Source organism: Garra rufa, chromosome 21, assembly GCF_049309525.1.
Source record: "Garra rufa chromosome 21, GarRuf1.0, whole genome shotgun sequence".
NCBI classification, from domain to species: Eukaryota; Metazoa; Chordata; class Actinopteri; order Cypriniformes; family Cyprinidae; genus Garra; species Garra rufa.
The window spans coordinates 5517926-5538557 of record NC_133381.1 but is presented as its reverse complement, the minus strand read 5'-3'; the positions used below and the strand labels follow the sequence as shown (position 1 = coordinate 5538557).

Here is a 20632-nt window from a genome sequence, read left to right as displayed (position 1 = left end):
TGGCGGAGACGAGCTTTTACTACACGCATACTGAAACACACGTGACACTCCCGGTAATTTTTGGCATTATCATCTCACATGAACGGATAAACTCAATCTCCCAAACTGCTGTGAGTGTCACTTTTACCGTTTCAAAACTATCATCATATCATACTGTATGACACAGAAACTTCATGGCAACCTGTCAAAATAAAAGTACCGTGTAACATGTAATGGGCTGGGTAGGTGTTGACGTTAAAAAAAACACAATCTAATAGGTAGAAAAAATAATTTCATTGTTAGTTAGTTAGTTAGTTTACACAAGTACATCTAATTGAACATAATTTATTTTCATCAACAAATTATCATAGAACAGCTTTATGAGCTTTATGATCCATTCTCAAAGACTTTAAGTCATTATTTGGGTAGCAAACATATTCTGAATGCCTTCAGCAGAATTCAAATGAGCCATTTTAATCTAGATTAATCTAGATTAAAAAAATTAATCTATGCCCACCCCTAATATATATATATATATATATATATATAAAATAAATAAATTATATTTATTTATTATATATAAAATAAATGTCATAAATAAATTATATTATTTATATTTTTATATAAATAATTATATAAATATATTTTTTACATATAATTATGTTTTTTATTTATAAAATATATGTATATATATATATATATATATATATATATATATATATATATATATGTATGTGTGTGCGAGATTTGATTCTCGCTTTTTAACATGATTTTTCTAGAAATAAATAAATAAAATAAATAATAATTATGTATCAATAATCAAGATTGGTTTGGTATCATGAACTAAAGCTAAAATCATGAAAAAATAATTAATTGAAACTAAATAAACATGATATATACATATATACTGTATACAATATTTATGTTATAGATTTGATTCTTACTTTTTAACAAGATTTTTCTATAAATAACTTTTTTCTCACTTTTTAACATGTTTTTTCCATAAATAAATATTTGTAATAATATATATATATATATATATATATATATATATATATATATATATATATATATATATTTTTTTTTTTTTTTTTTTTTTATAGATATTTAAATTATAGATTTGATAGGTGTGATTCTTACTTGTCAACATAATTTCTCTAAAAATAAATAAATAAATAAAATTATTCATAATTATGCATGGACAATTCACCAAATTTGGGCTTGGTATCATTAACTAAAGCTAAAAGCATAAATAAAAACAACAATTCTTTCATTGAAACATAAAATGAATGTTAACTGTTAACAAAAAAGCAACATTAAAATTTTAGCCATATTTTAGATTTGTATAGATATTTATATTGTACTTTTTTCTCACTTTTTTAAGTGCATAATTTTTCTAAAAATAAATAAATAAAATAATAATAACTTTATATGGATAATTAAGTCAACAAAAGTCAGGGTTGGGATTGAAGCTTTTCATAAATTGAAACTTAAAAAAACGTTAAGTGAAAGAAAACAAAAACATTTTATTTCAGCTATATATATATGTATGTTTATATTTAATATATACATTAAAAATAAACTTACAAACATTTTTTTCTCACCCTATTGGCAGATTTTTCTTGTTTTAAACTTAAATTTATGTCAGTGTTTTCTAAATTAGGAATGTTTGGATGTTTGTGCTGGAAAACTTACTTAAGCCAAAATACTTCCTTAAATGATTTTGCCTATGTTCTCAGAGCTCATCTGTATGACAGTGGTTTTATGGTAATGTCCTTGTCGTGTGGTTAATGTTGTCTAATTAGTCGTCCTGCTATCAGAGCAGTGTGTGATTTAACCGTCCTCTCTGCACTGACCCGAGGGCTCGATAATGCAACCCCTGCAGCCGTAAATTATTTTAACGTCTCTTGACCCGTCCACCTCTATCACCCTCTCCACCCTCCCTGAACTTCAGTAATCAATAGATGAACGCTGACATTCTGAACCTACCAGACTTCATTTCCAAAACAGGCCATGTGATGTGACCCCGTGACCCAGTAAGACAATGACACCCTGTTAAGCGAGGAACATTTTGAAGCGTCTCTGTACTTACACACGGGAGTGTTTTTCTCTCTAGAAGCTGGTTTGTGGTTGCTACCTTTCGTTTAAGATAAGAAATGTGTTAACTGAGGTTGGCTAAATGTGATAAGATTTAAATAGCATAACCAAAAACTGTGTTTTGAAAAAAAAAACACAGCTAAGTACTAAAGTTGAATGCTTCGTCCAGATATAAATGATGCCTTAAATCATGAGTCTTATTGAGGTGCTTTACTAATCATATAAAGCCTGACATACAGTATATACAATAATAGTCAGAAAATCTATTTATTTTTAATTTTTAAACTGAGATCTTTATAACATTACAGCAGATACTTACATAAAACAATAGAAATATCATCCGGAACTTTATATCTACCAATCGGTGTTGCCATGTCTGTGGTTTTCCCACAGAAAAAAGAGCTACTTTAACACTGTTGAAGTGTTTTTTTTTTTTTTTTTTTTTTTTTTTTTTCATGTCTGCTGGTTTTGGTAACCCCAATAACAAAATATTCAGCCCCTAAATGCAAATTTCACCAGGGGAACACTGCAAAAACGTGTATTTAAGTAGGTTTTGAGTAGAAATTGGGTGAATTTTGTTGTTAAAACCTGGAAACCCTGCTAACAATAATGTTTTGGCAGTAAGATGGTGTTTAAATGCTTAGTTTGATGATCAAAACATAGAATGCAATGCAATGATGAAAAGCCTGATCATATTTGATACTCACATGCAAACATGATTTTTACAATAAAAAAATGTATTATAATAATAAATAAAGAAGTCTAAAATCTAAAATCTTTTATAAAAATCATTGAAATAAAAGAAATGTTAAAACTAACTGAAATAAAATATTTAAAAACATATTTTCCATTTTAAATCGAAGTGCTAATATAAACTAAAACTAAAAAAATTGTGCTACTTAATATTTTTTCCTTAGTTCTTTGATGAATGAAAAGTTAAAAAGAACAGCATTTATTCAAAATAGAAATCTTTTCTGACAATATAAGCCTTTACTATCACCTTTTATCCATTTAACACATCCTGAATAAAGTATTAATTTCTTAAAAAAATGTACTGACCCTAAACATTTGAATAGTAGTGTATATTGTAACACAAAATTTCAATTTTCAATAAACAGTTCTTTTTTACCTTTTTATTTAGCAAAGAATCCTGAAAAAAATATCACAGGTCCCAGAAAATATTAAGTTAAATCAGCATATTACAATTAGAGTAATGCTGCTGAAAATGTAGCTTTGCTTCACAAGAATAAATTATATTTTAAAGTATATTAAAATAGAAAACTGTTATTTTAAATTGCAATAATATTACACAATTTTCCCATATTTTTGATCAAATAAATACAGCCTTGATGAGCAAAAGAAACGTATTTAAAAAACATTAAAAATCGTACACTTTTAAATGGCAGTGTATAATAGTGATACTAAGGTAACACTGAGGTTGCGTTAGTCCAGCAATATAAATATTATTCTCATGTTTCCTTTATAAAAAATCAGTAAGTTGGTTTACAAAAAGACATGTAAGCCAACAGCTGAAAGTAAACATATGTACATTTATACTAAAAGACCTTTTACCACAAAAAAGGCATGTAGTAGATTATGTACAAAGCTTTTCAGCAAAGTTTTGATCATGTTAATCATTAAGAGGTCTTACAAATTCAATATGGTCCTAAAGGCTTAATAGGGCTAATGATTTGTTCAAGTCTCTATCTCTATCTCTCATCATAGTATTTAATGAAGCATCACTAATTATTTTAATGCCACAGTCGTTTGAGGTTATATCACATGATCGCATCAGTCCAATGTCTTTTTCCTCTTCTCTCTTCAGGCCCGCAGAGCTCAATAAAATCCTCATCTCCTGGCTGAAGGAAACTCACCAGAAAGCCTCGATCACTGTTCATCCCAAGCTATGAGAGCATGATCTTGATTTAACTACCCACGGGTGAACAAACACCTGGCTGAAGCGCACTAATGCCCTGGCTTGCGAATGCATAATAACAGTTCACTGTCATGTGACTGGATTTCAGTAGTCCAGTACGTTTGATATGAAGTCTTTTTTAATGCACTGCAATGATGAAGAACCATTTTCAAGCACTGGCGGTGTCTATTTACACTGTGCAAATACCTCAAATATTTCTGTTGGCAAAGGCTACTCTTCACATACACTTCAATAATATGTTTACATTTCCTGTGAATGGCATCTGTCACTGTTTGCATGTGTAAATAGCCACTGCCTTTTTAACATAGCTGTGATGAAAAGCACACAATTGTTTTTATTAATAGCTTCGCTTTGCAAGAGAAAACCAATAAATAATCCTTTGCATTGTCATACGTCAATACTGCTTTGTACAAGAACCAACAATAGTATTATATTTTAAGTTACTCTAATTACTCTAGTTATCTGCTATCAATATATTTAATTAGAAGGAATTTTGCATTCAAAAAATTAAATGCATTAAATGCATCAACAGTGACAGTAGGGATATTTGTAATGTTGCAAAGGTTTCTATTTTTAAAGAAATGCTGTTCTTCTTAACTCTCTATTCATCAAAGAATCCTACAAAATAAAAATGAAACAGCGTAACTTTTCAACTTTAATAATAGTCAGGTTTCTTTACCAGCAAATCACCATATTAGAATAAATTCTAAAGGATCATGTGACACCGAAGACTGGAGTAATGATCCTGAAAATTCAGCATTACATCACAGAAATAAATTAGGTTTTACAATATATTCAAATATAAAAGAGTTATTTTGAATTTTAATAATATTTCACAATTTTACCATTTTTATTGTATTTTTAATCAAATATGTGACCCTGGACCACAAAACCAGTCATAAGGTTAAATTTTACAAAACTGAAATATATAAATCACATGAAAGCTCAATAAATAAGCTTTCTATTGATATATGGTTTGTTAGGATAGGACAATATTTGGCCGAGATACATCAATTTGAAAATCTGGAATCTGAGGATGCAAAAAAATCGAAATACTGAGAAAATCACCTTTAAAGTTGTCCAAATTAAGTTCTTAACAATGCATATTACTAATCAAAAATTACATTTTGATATATTTATAGTAGGAATTTTACAAAAAATCTTAATGTAACATGATCTTTACTTAATTTCCTAATGATTTTTGACATAAAAGGAAAATCAATAATTTTGACCCATACTATGCATTTTTGGCTATTGCTAGAAATATACCCCAGTGACTTAAGACTGGTTTTGTGGTCCAGGGTCACATATATGCAGCCTCTGTGAACATAATTGTATCAGACATGCTGATTTCTAGATATTACTTGAGAAACCAGTATTAGTAAATAATAGTTTGGTTTCCATCTTTAGCACATCACTTTTTCATCAATAAACCTGAACTCTTAATGTATCTGCTGGTAACTGGTGTGGTATTCCTGAAGAGAAGCTTTAAAAAATCAAATGCATTAAATACATCAAAAGTGACAGTAAAGGCATTTTAATGTTGCAAAATGTTTATATTTTAAATTAATTCTGTTCTTTTGGACTATTCATCTATCCATCAAAAAATCCTGAAAAATAAAAATGTTAATAATTTCCACAAAAATATGAAGCAGCACAACTGTTTTCAACGTAGATAATAATCAGAAATGTTTATTCATTAGCAAATTAACATATTATAGATATATTATAACACAGTGGTTTTCAATCCTGGTCCTGGGGACCCACTGCTCTGCACATTTTGTATGTATCCCTTATCTGACACACTCAGTTAAGTATGGATCTCTCTCCTAATGAGCTGATGATCTGTATCAGGTGTGTTAAATAAGAGAGACACACAAAATGTGCAGAGCAGTGGGTCCCCAGGACCAGGTTTGAAAACCACTGTCATAACATATATAGAAATGCAGATTCTAAAGGATCATGTGACACTGAAGACTTGGAGTATACAATACATCACAATGACAGTAAAGACTCTCTATTCATCAAAAATCATGAAAAATAAAAATGATCAGTTTCCACAAAATTATGAAGCATCATAACTGTTTTTAACATAGATAATAATTAGAAATGTTTATTTATCAGCAAATTAACATATTAGAATGATTTCTGAAGGATCATGCAACACTGAAGACTGGAGTAATGATGCTGAAAATCTTTGCATCACAGAAATAAATTACATTTTTAAATACATTCAAATAGAAAAGAGTTATATTGAATTGTAATAATATTTCACAATTTTTTTTTAATTTTACTGTATTTTTAATTAAATAAATGCAGCTTGGGTGAACAATTTGATCAGAAATACAGATTTCTAGATATTATTTGAGAAACAAGTTGAAAACTCTTAGTCCATAATAGTTTGGTTTCCACTTTTATTACATCACTTTTTCATCAATAAACCTCAACATTTTAAAGCATCCACTGTTAACTAGTGTGGTATTTCCTGACGCACTGGCTGTGATTACAGTCACCACATCTAGTCCTTAAGAACAGCAGCCGCTCTCTTTGTTGAAGCAGACTGATTGCCTTGACCTGAGATGGCTGTTTCATAATGAGGAGTGTGGAGAGGAAGGCCAAGCGGCACTACAACCGCTGCGACTGCTTCATTTCAAAAAGGAAATGATTCCACATACAAAGGGGTCATTTTCTACAGTAACAAGCGACTCGCTGTTTTCAAAAGGGATAGTCGTGCTCCCTTCATTTAGCCTCAGATTATGCTCTGAATGTCAGTGTCTAAACTCTCAAGAGGACTGAGAATGTGTTTAGACATCCTTCCTGTTTGCTAAGTTTTCTGCTTTAAAATGCTTTAATTATTTATCATATTCATATTCAGTTAGGGTTTTACCTAATTTTGGCAATGATGGAATGTTTCTTTTGAAGTTTAAATGCTTCCTAATTGGCATGGATGCATAACATGGATAATTTATTGATCAGTTTTCAGATAAAAAAAAATAAATACCCCTGAACTGTCTGAAAATACCAACTAAACACCTAAACGTTGCATTATTTCGCTGTTAATACAGCATCATTGTGTTATTGTCATGCCTTGTTTTAAATACATTTTACAAATACATGTAGAGTTCCTGTAAATATTTACATGTTCCTGCTATGATTTTCCAGATGTAAAATGGCAAATCGAATACCTTGGATAAAAGCATCTACCAAATATATAAATATATTTTTAAATCTATTTGCATATGCAGGTTAACCATCAAATCTGCATTCATCTTGCCAAACAAAACCAATAAATTGAAACCCTAACTATTAAAAAGGTAGCTATACTCATTTATGCAGTTATATCATTGCAAAACATACTGAATATAAATATATATATATATATATATATATATATATATATATATATATATATATATATACTGTCTAGTTATAGAGGCATTTTTATACTCATATTGTTCAGAAAATATAAAAACATAGTTTCACTTTCAGAATGGTGCTTAGTTTGACAGCATCGCTTTATATTTATCAGATGAAGGATGCAGACAGACAGACACTCTGTCAGTGATTCTGTCTGATCACAAGGTTTATTGCGCACAAGGGACAATCGAAACCAGGTCAAAATGCTCAATCCCACAGGTGATGCATGGAGATTGTCGGCTAGGGGCAGATTTGAGGGCAGTGACAATTGATGCTCAAGGCATTTCAAAAAATCTTTATTAGACTGTTTGTTCCATATGAAAGCATGTTTCCGCCACTGAATAAAAAATAAAAAAGGTAATTGAACTTTTTTTTCTCAGAACTGTGAGATATAAACGCACAATTGCGGGTTATAAAGTCAGATTTGCTTGATATAAAGTTAGAATTGTGGGATATAAACTCAAAATTGCGAGAAATAAAGTCACAATTGCAAAATATAAACTCTATAAAATTTTGACTTTTTCTTGCAATTGCGACTTTGTATTTAGCAATTCAAATTTTTTCTCATAATTTCGAGTTTACATCTTGCAATTCTGACTTTTTTTTTTAGAACTAAGATATGAACGCACAATTGCGAGTTATAAAGTAAGATTTGCTTGATATAAAGTTAGAATTGCATCATATAAACTTGCAATTCTGACTTTTATTCCTGCAACTGCGATTTTGTATCTCGCAAGTCAGATTTTTTACTTGCAATTTTGCAATTGCAGGAATAAAAGTCATTTATTCTCCAGGTCTGAGAAAAAAAAGTCAGAATTGCGAGTTTATATGATGCAATTCTGACTTTTTTTTCTCAAAATTGCAACATAAACTCGCAATTCTGACTTTTTTTTCTCAGACCAGGGGCCTCATTTATAAAACTTTCTTACGCACTGATTTGATCTTAGAGTGTTCGTACGATCAAATCCACGTCAAAGTACAGATTTATAAAAACCGTCTTTGAAGTGGCAAAGTACTTATCTCCACGTCAGATTCCAGCTTGGCGTACGACCGTTTCCTTGTGGTAATGCCTGGTATTGCAGATAGTTCAGCCTCACTATAATTTGATTTCTTGCGCTCCTTTTTACTTGCCATTGTCACAGAGTTTTTGCTTTAGGAATGAGCTCATTTTATATGTTAATTAATTAAGCAGGGGCGTTTCGACGGCAGAACATTCAGCTGCACACAATTCCACGATCATTTGTGATTTATAACCGAATGACTGGCGTACGCATGGATTTCGTGGTACGTTCGTTTTCTCTGAATCGCTCTTACGATCAAATCAGAAAAGTTCTTAGATAAAATCAAGGATGGTTTTTACGCAAGTCTTTATAAATGAGGCCCCTGGAGATATAAATGCACAATTGCGAGTTATAAAGTCAGAATTGCGGGATATAAACTCACAATTGCGAGAAATAAAATCAGTATTGCATCATATAAACTTGCAATTGTGAGTTATAAAGTCCAGGTCTGAGGAGAAAAAAAAAAGACTGATATATCCACAGAATTGCGAGTTTATGTCTGACTCAATAACTCTGACTCAATAACTTGCTATAGTGAGTTTATATCTCACAATTCTGACTTAATTTCTCAGAAATTCTCGTTTATATCTCAGAATTCTGACTTTATAACTCACAATTGCGAGTTTATATCATACAATTCTGACTTTTAAATCTTTTATCTCCAATTTCTCGTTTATATCTCGCAATTCTGACTTTATAACTCGCAATTGCGAGTTTATATCTCAAAATTCTAATAAAAACAAGTCAGAATTGTGAGATAAGTTGCAATAATTTTTTATTCAGTGGCGGAAAAACGGGCTTCCATAGTTCCAAGTGCAAGTTGCATGTTGTTTAGAAATGTTATAAATGGAAGCCAGTGTAGTCTAATCTGAGTTCTTTTGTCCATGTAATAAAGGATTTCTATGTTTTGCCTAAACTAGTCAAGTCAAATTTATGAATTTATATAGAATTTTTCAAAGCAGGCTTTTTTCTAAAAATGTATTCAGGTCATCCAAGATGTAGATGAGTTTGTTTTTTCATCAGATTTGGAGAAATGTAGCATTGCATCACTGGCTCACCAATCGGTTCTCTGCAGTAAATGGGTGCCGTCAAAATGAGAGTCCAAACAGCTGATTAAAAACATCACAATAATCCACAAGTAAAGACCAATCCAGTCTATCAGTTAACATCTTATGAAGTGAAAAGCTGCATGTTTTTAATAATAAACCAATCCTTTATATAGTCTTTACTCCATTATAACGCTTCCTCCAGTAAAAAAAGTCAATCTCCTGTTGTCTCTCTCATCAAATCCACACACATATTTATTTCAGAACAGTTTTGGACTATAAACAGCGCTTGATCTGTGCATATTTCTCTCCTGATTCAGACCAGATGACTTGTTCACTGGAGAAAGCAATATTAAGGATAGAGGACTCATATTTTGTCTGGAAAGTAAAAAAATGTCATAATAATGGATTTTTTTTAGAAACATGCAGCTTTCATCTTCTCAAGACGTTAATTGATGGACTGGAGTGGAGTCGTGTGGATTACTTGTGATGCGTTTCTCAGCTGTTTAGACTCTCATTCTGACGGCACCCATTCACTGCAGAGGATCCATTGCTGAGCAAGTGATGCAATGCTACATTCCTCCAAATCTAACTCATCTACATCTTGGATGGCCTAAGGCCATTTTTGGGTGAAATACTCCTTCAACACAGCTGTTCAACAATGATAGAAATTAGATTAATTAATCCAAGATGTAGAAGAGTCTGTTTCTTTATCAGAAACCGATTTGGAGGAATGTAGCATTGCATCACTTGCTCAGCAATGCATATACTTCCTCTGCAGTGAATGGGTGCTGTCAGAATGAGAGTCCAAACAGCTGAGAAAAGCATCACTATAATCCATAAATAATCCACACCGCTCCAATCCATCAATTAATGTCTTGAAAAGCCAAAAGCTGCGTGTTTCTAAGAAACAAATTCATCATGAAGATATTTTGAAGTCCTCTATCCATAATATTGTTTTCTCTAGTGAAGACAGTTGCTTCATGGATGCTAGGTATTCAAAGTAACAGAAAAAAAGATCTTTCAATACAAGATATTTTTTCAAAGTGCATGTAATTTTAATCATTTATCAAAGTAACAACATCTTTCCTCAACAAGATGCATGATTTAAGGAATCATTCAGGCGTTTGTCAGTATTACTAGGATTGAGCATGTAAGTATTTTCTTCAAATGCATGAGTGATAATAATACTGATTTTTCCCCAGAATTGCACTTCTAGCTTGTGTCAACAGATGTCTGTAAGCTGACGGGTTATTATCCAGGCTGTTGGCTCTTTGAAAATACATGCATGTGATGCTCAGGCATGATGTTCTTCTCTTAGTGTGGCCACTCAAAAACACTCTCAGCTCTTCACAGGGTGATGAGTCTATTTCTATGTCCATTTAAACATGTCATCATGTCAGTGTAAATAAGCATACTATTAGTCCTCTAATAGTGCATTCCCTGTGTATATGTCGGTATGATGTAATTATTTAGGAGCTATTAAGCTTAATATTTCTATTTACATCCGTTCAAAAGGCGCAGTAATAAGCGAGACGCTTTTTCATTTTTTATTATTTCCTGTGATGTCAGAGATTTCTTTGAGCTCTAGCTTTGCTCTTATGTGTTAATGCAGCCTCAATGAATGTATTATGTGATTTAATCTTCCATTCATATTGCAAACAATAGAGAAGAGCCTTAACAGATGAAACTAAGGTTCCGGTTCAGTTCCTTTCTATTCCCAGATGGATTTCTATTATGAAGAACTGATACATGCACCAGAGTATTTGCCTACTGTTTTGTCTTTGCTTTTATTTAACCTTTTTTAATTATAGGAAGAGATTTAAGTTCTGTAATATTAAAAAAGTAAGCTGTCAAAACAGTGATTAATACAACATACCAAAAGCCAGGTTTGTGCTGATGAATTGGCTTAGGCCATAAACAATTACGTATTCTTTAATCTGAATGCATGAACCGGAAAGCTTGTGATTGAAGTCCAGTTGAAATATTACAACGTCATATCAGCGTATCATATTTAATACAACGAGACGGCTAAATTACACAGAACTCATTCTGACAGAGAGAATATATTTGCTGTCACTATGACTGTTTGAGTTAATTGACTTTTTTTAATGCAAGACATGCCAATAAGATTTAGAATAAATAATTATGCAAATGATTTTGAAGTGCCTGTTAATTTGACATTCACTGACGTAACCTGCATTTATAGTGTTTGCTTATGTTGTATTCAATTTTAGCTTTAACCACCAAGCGTATATATCCTAAATATTGTGAAATATTTTTACTATTTAAAATAACTGCTTTCTATTTGAATATAATTTAAAATGTAATTTATTCCAGTGATCAAATTTTTAATTATTAATTATTATTACTCCAGTCTTTAGTGCCACATGATTCTTCAGAAATCATTCCAATATGCTGATTTGCATTTAAAGAAACATTTATTGTTATTATTTTTATCAATATTTAAAACAGTTGAGTCAGAATTCTTTTTCAGGATTCTTTGATGAATAAAAAGATCCAAAGATCAGCATTTATCTGAAATAAAATAATACTTTCATTTAGCAAGGATGCTTTAAATTGTGATGATAAAGACATTTGTAATGTTACAAAAGATTTTTATTTTAGATAAATGCTGTTCTTTTGAACTTTCTATTCATCAAAGAAACCTGAAAAAAAAATCCACTCAGCTGTTTTTAACATAATAATAATAACACAAGTTTTTTGAGCAGCAAATCAAAATATTAGAATGATTTCTGAAGGATCATGTGGCTGGAGTAATGATGCTAAAAATTCAGCTTTGAAATCAGGAATAAATTACATTTTAATATATATGCAAATAGAAAATTGTTATTTTAAATAGTAAAAACATTTCAAAATTTTACTGTTTTGCTGTGCTTTGGATCAAATTAATGAGGGTTGGTGGGCAAAAGAGACTTCTTTGAAAACATAACAAATATACACAAATGTGTATATATCTTCAATTTTGTAATTTCTTTGAATTATCAAATGTCATCTAATCATTATATTCACAATTTAATGTCACAATTACAAACAACAATTTGCTCTGGATTAGTAATTATTCTGTGTGCTAATGCATTTGTATTGAAGATTCTTTTTTAATAGAATGTACTGCTAATTGATCTTTAGATCTCAGCTCATTTGCACGGTCCTTCTTTGTTAAAACAGACTATATGGTCTAGTGTTTACTACCTCATTTTAAGAGTTCACAGAACTCTCCTGATATTTCTAAGAACTAATCCACTTCTAGAGTAACCTACTAGTCTTGCTTTCTTCTTGGCGGCGTCTTTTCTCGTTTGATCTCGGGGTGATGATTATCTCTGGAGAGCTGTGAGGTTTGTTGATTCTTTTATTAAAGTCACCGTTACACACTGACCTGCTGTCAAAAAGGTTTGGCATTACATACAGCTGGGTAGTAACTGTTTAGATGTAATCTGGATTGTGTAATCAGATTGCAAAAATTAACTTGTAATTACATTAAATGAATTTTAAAATACTCGTAATCAGACTACAGTTACTTTTTTATGGATTACATGATTCCATATTATCTACACAACAGCAATTGCTCTTTTTCATCTTTTAAATTTTCCTTTCTAAAATAGCCTACCGCTTATACACTCAGAAATTCTTCTTTTGGTTATTATTATGGTTATTTTACGTTTACAGTATTAATTTGAAAAGTGTTTGTCTTTCAAACAATAAAATGCACCATTTTTTTTTATTTATTTTTTTGTCATTGGATCCTTTCACCTAATATATTTTTATTTGGGGTACCCCTGAGATTTTTAAATAAACATTTTAATAATTATCACATTTGCATGTTCATGGTTCACTGCCGTTGGTTATGGTCACATGACATGCAGGTAAACAAATGAAATATTTCATTTTTTTTGTTTTATTTTTTAATTAATATTTTAATTATTAATTAATAGCTTTTTATTAAACTCACAACCCCCTTTTGCAGTTCCTTCACAAACCCAGTTTGGGAAACCTTGATGTTTAATGCACTTTACTTGTTGATAACATAATTTAATATATTTTATTAGCCTATACTCTTTGTATTTTTGTATTAACATGGTACATGATTCAATGTAAATCAATGTAATTTGAGATGTAATCTAAAAGTAATCCAAAAGTAGCCTGATATATGACCTAACAACAGTGTTGGGGAAAGTTACTTTTAAAAGTAATGCATTACAATATTGAGTTACTCTCTAAAAAAAGGGCCTAATTACATAATTAGTTTCTTTTTATGGAAAGTAATGCGTTACGTTACTTTTGCGTTACGTTTTAATTCTGTGCAGTACTTGTTTGTTTGTTTTTAATATAAAAAGTTCTATTTTTGGCAAATGTAAAAAGCCTCAGGCTTAGAGAAATGTAAATTCATGTCTGTACAGTAGACCGCAGAAGAAAAAATGGCAACTCTTTAGCAATAAAAAAAGGAAAACAATTGTTAGATTATTTTGAGTAATTTTTGCTTATTAGTATGGATGAATTGGATCATCGAAGGTCAGCAGCAAAGACATCAGTTAATAAAATGGGATTAATAAAGGATATTGGTATTGTTTAACATATTTAATTATTGCAGGTTTGCATTGAATTTGGGGACAGGAGAGCTTTTAAGCCATAAATAGGGGGATAAAGTAACTGGCGTTACTTATTTGAAAAAGTAACTCAGATATTTTCTTGTCAATTGAAAAGTAATGCGTTACTTTACTAGTTACTTGGAAAAAGTAATATTATTAGCCTACGTAACTTCCATTTGTAATGCGTTACCCCCAATACTGCACAAGTTTTGGCGTGTAATTTGGAATCGGATTACAATTGGTTAGTAATCTACCCAGCTCTGCAAACAGCCAGGGTATAAAGACTTTCAGGGTGTCGCATTGTTTTAGTTGAATTTGTTTTGATTAATCGTCAACACGCGATCAAGAGTTTTTGGCGCCGCTAGTGCAAATAAACGAACGCCAGCAATCTTAAAGGTTTCCTACGCTAAACACTAAATGATTTTTGTGAAATATGTGTGCACACATAAGTGGTGTTTACGTCCTGTCAATGAATCGTTTATTAGTAGAAGCAGCAAACATTTCGCTTGCTCTGTTTACCGAACAGACGCCATTTTGATGTAATGCGGATGAAATCGAGGCTGTGAGCATAATTTTCACAACTCACAACTTTCAAAGCTGTTTTATGACAAGAAAAGACAGTTTTGTCAACTGAACAGTCCCTTTATGTTGTTTACCAATTTCAGTTCATCGACCGCATTGCGCGTCAGTTCCTCAGAGCCTTGTTTTCATTCCTGTCAGAAATTAAATATGGCGCTACGCTGACAAACATCTATGGAAACGCTTCGAAAACACATCTGAATAGCTATTTCTTGTAAAATATATCAATATAAACAATTTTAATATATTTTTGTGTATATATTATCGAGTGCACCTACAATATACCCTAAGAGGGTGCAGCTTTTCTGCTGGCATTTATGGTTAATCATATGACCTTTTTCTGCCACCCTCTGTTTAGGGAACTGTCCCTCTCACACCTACTGTAGGCTACATCTGCATCCTTCTTCGTCATGCCACAGTGAACACTAAAATACACAGAAATGATCTTAAGTCATTTTCTTTGCATCCACAGTTGATTTCAGCCTGTTTCATGATGATTATACGCCCTCTACTGCTTTCAAATTGTGTTCTCTCAAGTCTTATAATATAGATATTCTCCCATATTTAATGTGAAATTCTAAAAAAAAAAAAAAACCCTAAGTAACTAAACCTGAAACATGTCTTTTATAATGCATTGATCAGAAATGACTCGTGAGTTTCGTTGAAGCCATTTTAATAAACACTTTCTAGTTTTACAAAATGTTAGTTGACACTGGAGGCGCATGGAAATCTGTAGATTGTAGACTATATATGAAATTTACATTAATCTAAAAAGCCAGAGACATTTTCTTATTTCTATTAGCTATGAATGAGAAACATACAAGTAGCCTATATTTTTTCCTATAAAACAGAGAAAAACTGTGACCCTGGACCACAAAACCAGTCTTAAATACACTCTTAAAAATAAAGGTGCTTTAAAGGGTTCTTCAAGCGATGCCATAGAAGAACCATTTTTGGTTCCACAAAGAACCATTGAGTCAAAGGTTCTTTAAAGAACCATATTTTTATACTCTGAAGAACTTGTGAAACAGAAAGGTTCTTCAGATGTTAAAGGTTCTTCATGGAACCATTTAGACAAAGAAGGTTCTTCTATGGCATTGTGAAGCACCTTTATTTTTAAGAGTGTAACACGGGTATATTTGGAGCAATAGCCAAAAATACTTGTATGGGACAAAATTATCAGATATTATTAGGATATTAAGTAAAGATCATGTTCCATGAAGATATTTTGTGAATTTCTTATTGTAAATAGGCTATATAAAAAACTTAATTCTTGATTAGTAATATGCATTGGTAAGAACTTCACTTGGACAAATTTAAAGGTGATTTTCTTAATATTTTGATTTTTTTTTTTTTTTTTTGCACCCTGATTCCAGATTATCAAATAGTTGTATCTTGGCCAAACATTCAGAAGCTTTCAGATGATATATGACTGGTTTTGTGGTCCATAGGAAATAAAGTAAAGTAAATAAATTGCTTGACATTTAATCGTTCCTGCTCTTTGTCTACTTCTAAATCCACTGCAAACTTTAACTCTTTGTCGCCTCCTTCTGGACACAGAGACATATTAAAAATATCCAACATTCAGATACCAAATACATTTGCAAAGATTAGTTAGCTAGACTTCTGTTTACACTGTATTTAACGTCAAATCGGTTGTACAAAAAGTTTTGACATAGCAGGACTTATTTAAGAAGGAAAGAGTTTTGGTATGATCTTGAAGTCTTGCGTCTTCATGCGGAAGATGTGGCTCTTAAATCTTTTTCTTCTCAAATAAATCTTTCCAGGTGGGAACTATCTTGGAATAGACTTTTTCGATCTGGAAAGAGTTTACAGAAAAGTTCTTGACTGCCAGTGTTTTCCAGAATATTGACACTTTCATCCAAGTTAGACACGTTGGTGTCATAATGTCAAATTAAATGCATATTTGTGTGCAAAAAGTCTTACCTGTTCTGACTTTTTAACCCCGTATCGTAACATGGTGGCCTGATGTTCGCTGTTATTGAACAGGATGTCAAAGGTGATGGGTTTCCTCATCATTTCATCGATCTCCGGCTTGATGAGAACGTAGAAATCTCGAGGTGGATGCTTGTCATCCAAGTAGTTGTTGACCTTGAATTTCTTCCCGACTACATCAAGCGGGTCTAGCTTAACAGAGGCGTTTATTGCTCGGCCGAAAAGTAGGAGTTTGGTTTCTGCATCTTGAAGAGAAACAGTCATGAGATTTCATGATTTCAGATTTTAACTTAAAGGAATAGTTCACCCAAAATGAAAATTTGCTGAAAATGTGTTCACCCTCAGGCCATCCAAGATGTAACTGAGTTAACCTTTTCATCAAAACAGATTTGGAGAAATTTAGCATTTGATTACTTGCTCACCAATGGATCCTCTGTAGTGAATGGGTACCGTCAGAATGAGAGTCCAAACAGCTGATAAAAACATCACAAAAATCCACACCACTCCAGTCTATCAATTATAATTTTTAAAAGTGAAAAAGTACATAATTGTAAGAAACAAATCCATCATTAAGACATTTTTTAACTTCAAACTATTGCTTCTTGCTAAAGTATGAGTCCTCTATTTATAATATGGCTTTCTCCAGCAAAAAAGTCTTAAGCACTGTTTACAATTAAAGCCAGTCCAAAGCATCTCTAAACAAATATTTGGATGGATTTGAATGAGTTGTTGGGGATTATTGACTTGCCTGAAGCGACGATTTAAAGATACTTGTATCATTTTTAATAACATTTTATGAATTAGTTTTCATTTGTTTATTTTCTGTTTAAGTAATTTTGGTGTGTGATTTTTGTCATTTTTATTTCTATTCCAGGTTAGTTATTATTTTAATACATTTAAACTAAATGAAAATGAAAAATCTTTCTTTGGCAGCTAGATAAAATTAATTAAATTTAGTTATTTAAATATATATTTTCTTTTCTTTTAATTCAAGTTTTATTTCAAGACTGTTTCACGTAATGAAAATGTTTTTATGCATTTAATTGTAGTTCATACTACACAGTAAATTTTCATGACTTCATCTTATGTCGTAATGCATGATGGATAAAAACTCAAAGTGCAATCATATTAATTAGGAGAGGAGAGTCCTCTATTCATAATTTTGTTTTCTCCAACAAAAAAAGTCTTAATCCGCAGAAATATGCTCAGATCAAGCACAAAAACCAGTCCAAAGCATCTCAAAACAAAAATTTGGATGGATTTTAATGTGAGAGGACAACTGAGAATGGATTTTTTCTCAATTTTTGACTTGCCTGAAGCGCTGGTTTAAAGATACTTGTATCATTTTTAATAACATTTTGAATCAGTTTTCATTTGTTTATTTTCTGTTTAAGTAATTTTGTTGAGTGATTTTTGTCATTTTTATTTTATTTAATCTTGTCATAAATATGCTTGTTTTATTTCTATTCCAGGTTAGTTATTATTTTAGTGCATTTAAACTAAATGAAAATGAAAAATGTTTCTTTGGCAGCTAGATGAAATAAAATAAATGTAGTTTTTTAAATATAGTTTTTATTTTCTTTCAATTCAAGTTGTATTTCAAGACTATTTCAATTAATGGAAATGTTTTTATGGTTTTAAATTTTCATGACTTCATCTTATGTCTTAATGCATGATGGATAAAAACTCAAACTCACGTGCAATCGTATTAATTGAGGTGAGGAGAGTCCTCTATTCATAATATTGCTTTCTCCAGCAAAAAAGTCTTAATCAGCAGAAATATGCTCATATCAAGCACTGTTTACAGTCAAAACCAGTCCAAAGCATCTCAAAACAAATATTTGGATGGATTTTAATGTGAGAGGACAACAGAGGATGGATTTGTATACTTGAAAAAATGCTGTTAGGAATTACTGACTTGCCAGAAGCAGCGGTTTAAAGTAAAAACGCCTTAATGATGGATTTGCTTCTTACAAACACGGCTTTTCGCTTCACAAGATCTTAATTGGTGGACTGGAGTGGTGTGAATTAATTGTGGATTATTGTGATGTTTTCATCAGCTGTTTGGACTCTCATTCTGACGGCACCCATTCGCTATACAGAGGATCTATTGGATTATGGCTTGGGAATTTTCATTTTTGAGTGAACTATTCCTCTAAAAGAATACAGCGACTCACCTCTGATGGTCAGATGGGCCACATAAGGAACTCCGTCTCGTTCACCATAGTAAACCCCAAAATGAGAAAAGTAACTGTTGCCGGGAAACTCAAGAATATCTCCGGGGTACAGCTTTGGTTGAGAGTTACCCTGACAGAAATCAAAACATAAAGAAACAAAGATATCACAAAAATAGATTTTAAAAGCAGGATCGCACCAGAACGTAAATCATGCTTACTTACCAGTCCCATTGGTGTCCGCTGCGCTTTGGATGCCTTTACTGTCAAGAACACTGAAGACGTACAGCGAGTCCTTTGTTAAAGAGCGGTGAAGCATTAATCACATCTGATATCGCACATGTTAATGGGTGGATTTATGGGGGAAGCCTATGAGATTCTCATTTAAAAGAATAACGAAAGTTCAGGTTAGTCTTGCGAATCCTACAGAATAGAGGGTTAAAGTACAAACGGCTCTAAAAACACACACCCAGGAACTATCCTTCAGTGCTTTTAGAAAAGACATTCAAATTAAGGCCTTTATTATTGCTTTTTTTGAACGTCTGATACTGGATATTAATATTTGAACGTCTGAGTAAAGGAATTGGGACGGGAATAGACATAATCAATTGCAACTGGAATTGCAGTCCTTTTTATTTATGTTATGTCAATATGTTTAGAAAAAGACATCTCAGGTTATCTGATGCAGCAGATTCTCAAGAGAGAATTAGATAATAACTTCCCTATTTATCAGGAAACATCTGCTCGTCAGCTTTCAGCAAGTAAAATCCAAAATGCAAATAGCTGATAAATGCCTCAGACGTCAAGCTTTTTACTCGCGGTGTCACCTCGTGGTTAAAGAAACCAGAAGGCTGTAAGTTTAAACCCTGTAACAGGTGACCATTAAACTGTTATCAAATGACAAATTATTGAAGAAATTTCAAAACGAAACTTTTCATGGTTATACTTTCATTCAACTAGAATATGATAGAGTACTAGTACTATATACAGTTAAGGCCAAAAGTTTACATTCACCTTGCAAAATGTTCAATTTTCATCCAAAATGAATGTTATTGGTTATTTAGTACTGATCTGAATAAGATATTTCACATAAAATACATTTTGAATTTATAAAAATGGCCCTGTTCAAAAGTTTACATACACTTGATTCTTAACACTGTGTTGTTACCTAAAATGATCCACAGATGTTTTTTTTTTTGGTGATAGTTTTTCTTGAATCATGACCTTGTTTGTCCTGAACAGTTAAACTGCTTGCTGTTTTTCAGAAAACTCCTTAGGTACCACAAATTCTTTGTTTTTTTCAGTATTTCTGTGTATTTGAACCCTTTCCAACAATGACTGTATGATTTTGAAATCCATCTTTTTACACTGAGGACAACTGAGGGACTCATATGCAACTATTACAGAAGGTTCAAACGCTCACTGATGCTCCAGAAGGAAAAAAAACTATGAATTAAGAGCCGGGGTTGAAATCTTTTGAACAGAATGAAGATGTGTAAATTTTTCTTATTTTGCCTAAATATCATATTTTTTTCATTTAGTACTGCCCTTCAGAAGCTACAGAAGATACTTACATGTTTCCCAAAGATAAAATAAGTTACATTTACCCTGATCTTCAACTTCCAAAAGTTTTCACCCCCTGGCTCCCTGGCTTAATGCTTGGTTCCCTTCCGAAGGGAACTCTCACTGCGTCCTCTAGAGGGCGCTTTTGGGGAACGCTGCAGCGTGCCTCGAGTCTGAAGAATGCATAGAAAAACTACATGAAATGGCCGGCGCCAGC

The 20632-nt window shown here is 31.8% G+C and overlaps 2 protein-coding genes across 2 annotated transcripts in view; one reads left to right on the top strand and one right to left on the bottom strand.

The window, feature by feature from the left end:
• The window catches only part of ephx2 (epoxide hydrolase 2, cytoplasmic), a 37730-nt gene extending 33326 nt beyond the window's left edge, over window positions 1-4404 (top strand). Inside the window, exon 20 of the mRNA XM_073827643.1 lies at window positions 3902-4404. Coding sequence (XP_073683744.1) covers window positions 3902-3986 — 85 coding nt within the window. The 3' untranslated portion in view covers window positions 3987-4404. The remainder of the gene's footprint in view (window positions 1-3901) is intronic.
• A 10998-nt stretch (window positions 4405-15402) lies between these two features.
• Window positions 15403-19201, bottom strand: plaat1l (phospholipase A and acyltransferase 1-like). Its single transcript, XM_073827582.1, has 4 exons — window positions 19078-19201; window positions 18856-18985; window positions 16670-16923; window positions 15403-16541 (listed from the first exon to the last, which is right to left on the bottom strand). Exons 1-4 carry the CDS (start codon window positions 19084-19086, stop codon window positions 16476-16478), a joined length of 459 nt encoding a protein of 152 aa, XP_073683683.1. The 5' UTR covers window positions 19087-19201; the 3' UTR covers window positions 15403-16475.
• Between the last annotated feature and the right edge of the window lie 1431 nt (window positions 19202-20632).

Bases quoted from the DNA above. Each gene is read 5' to 3' on its own strand.
- plaat1l (XM_073827582.1), bottom strand. The intron at 16,924-18,855 runs GTGAGTCGCTGT...TTTCTCTTCAAG, and splicing joins GGCCCATCTGACCATCAGAG to ATGCAGAAACCAAACTCCTA. The intron at 16,542-16,669 runs GTAAGACTTTTT...AACTCTTTCCAG, and splicing joins GGGTTAAAAAGTCAGAACAG to ATCGAAAAAGTCTATTCCAA.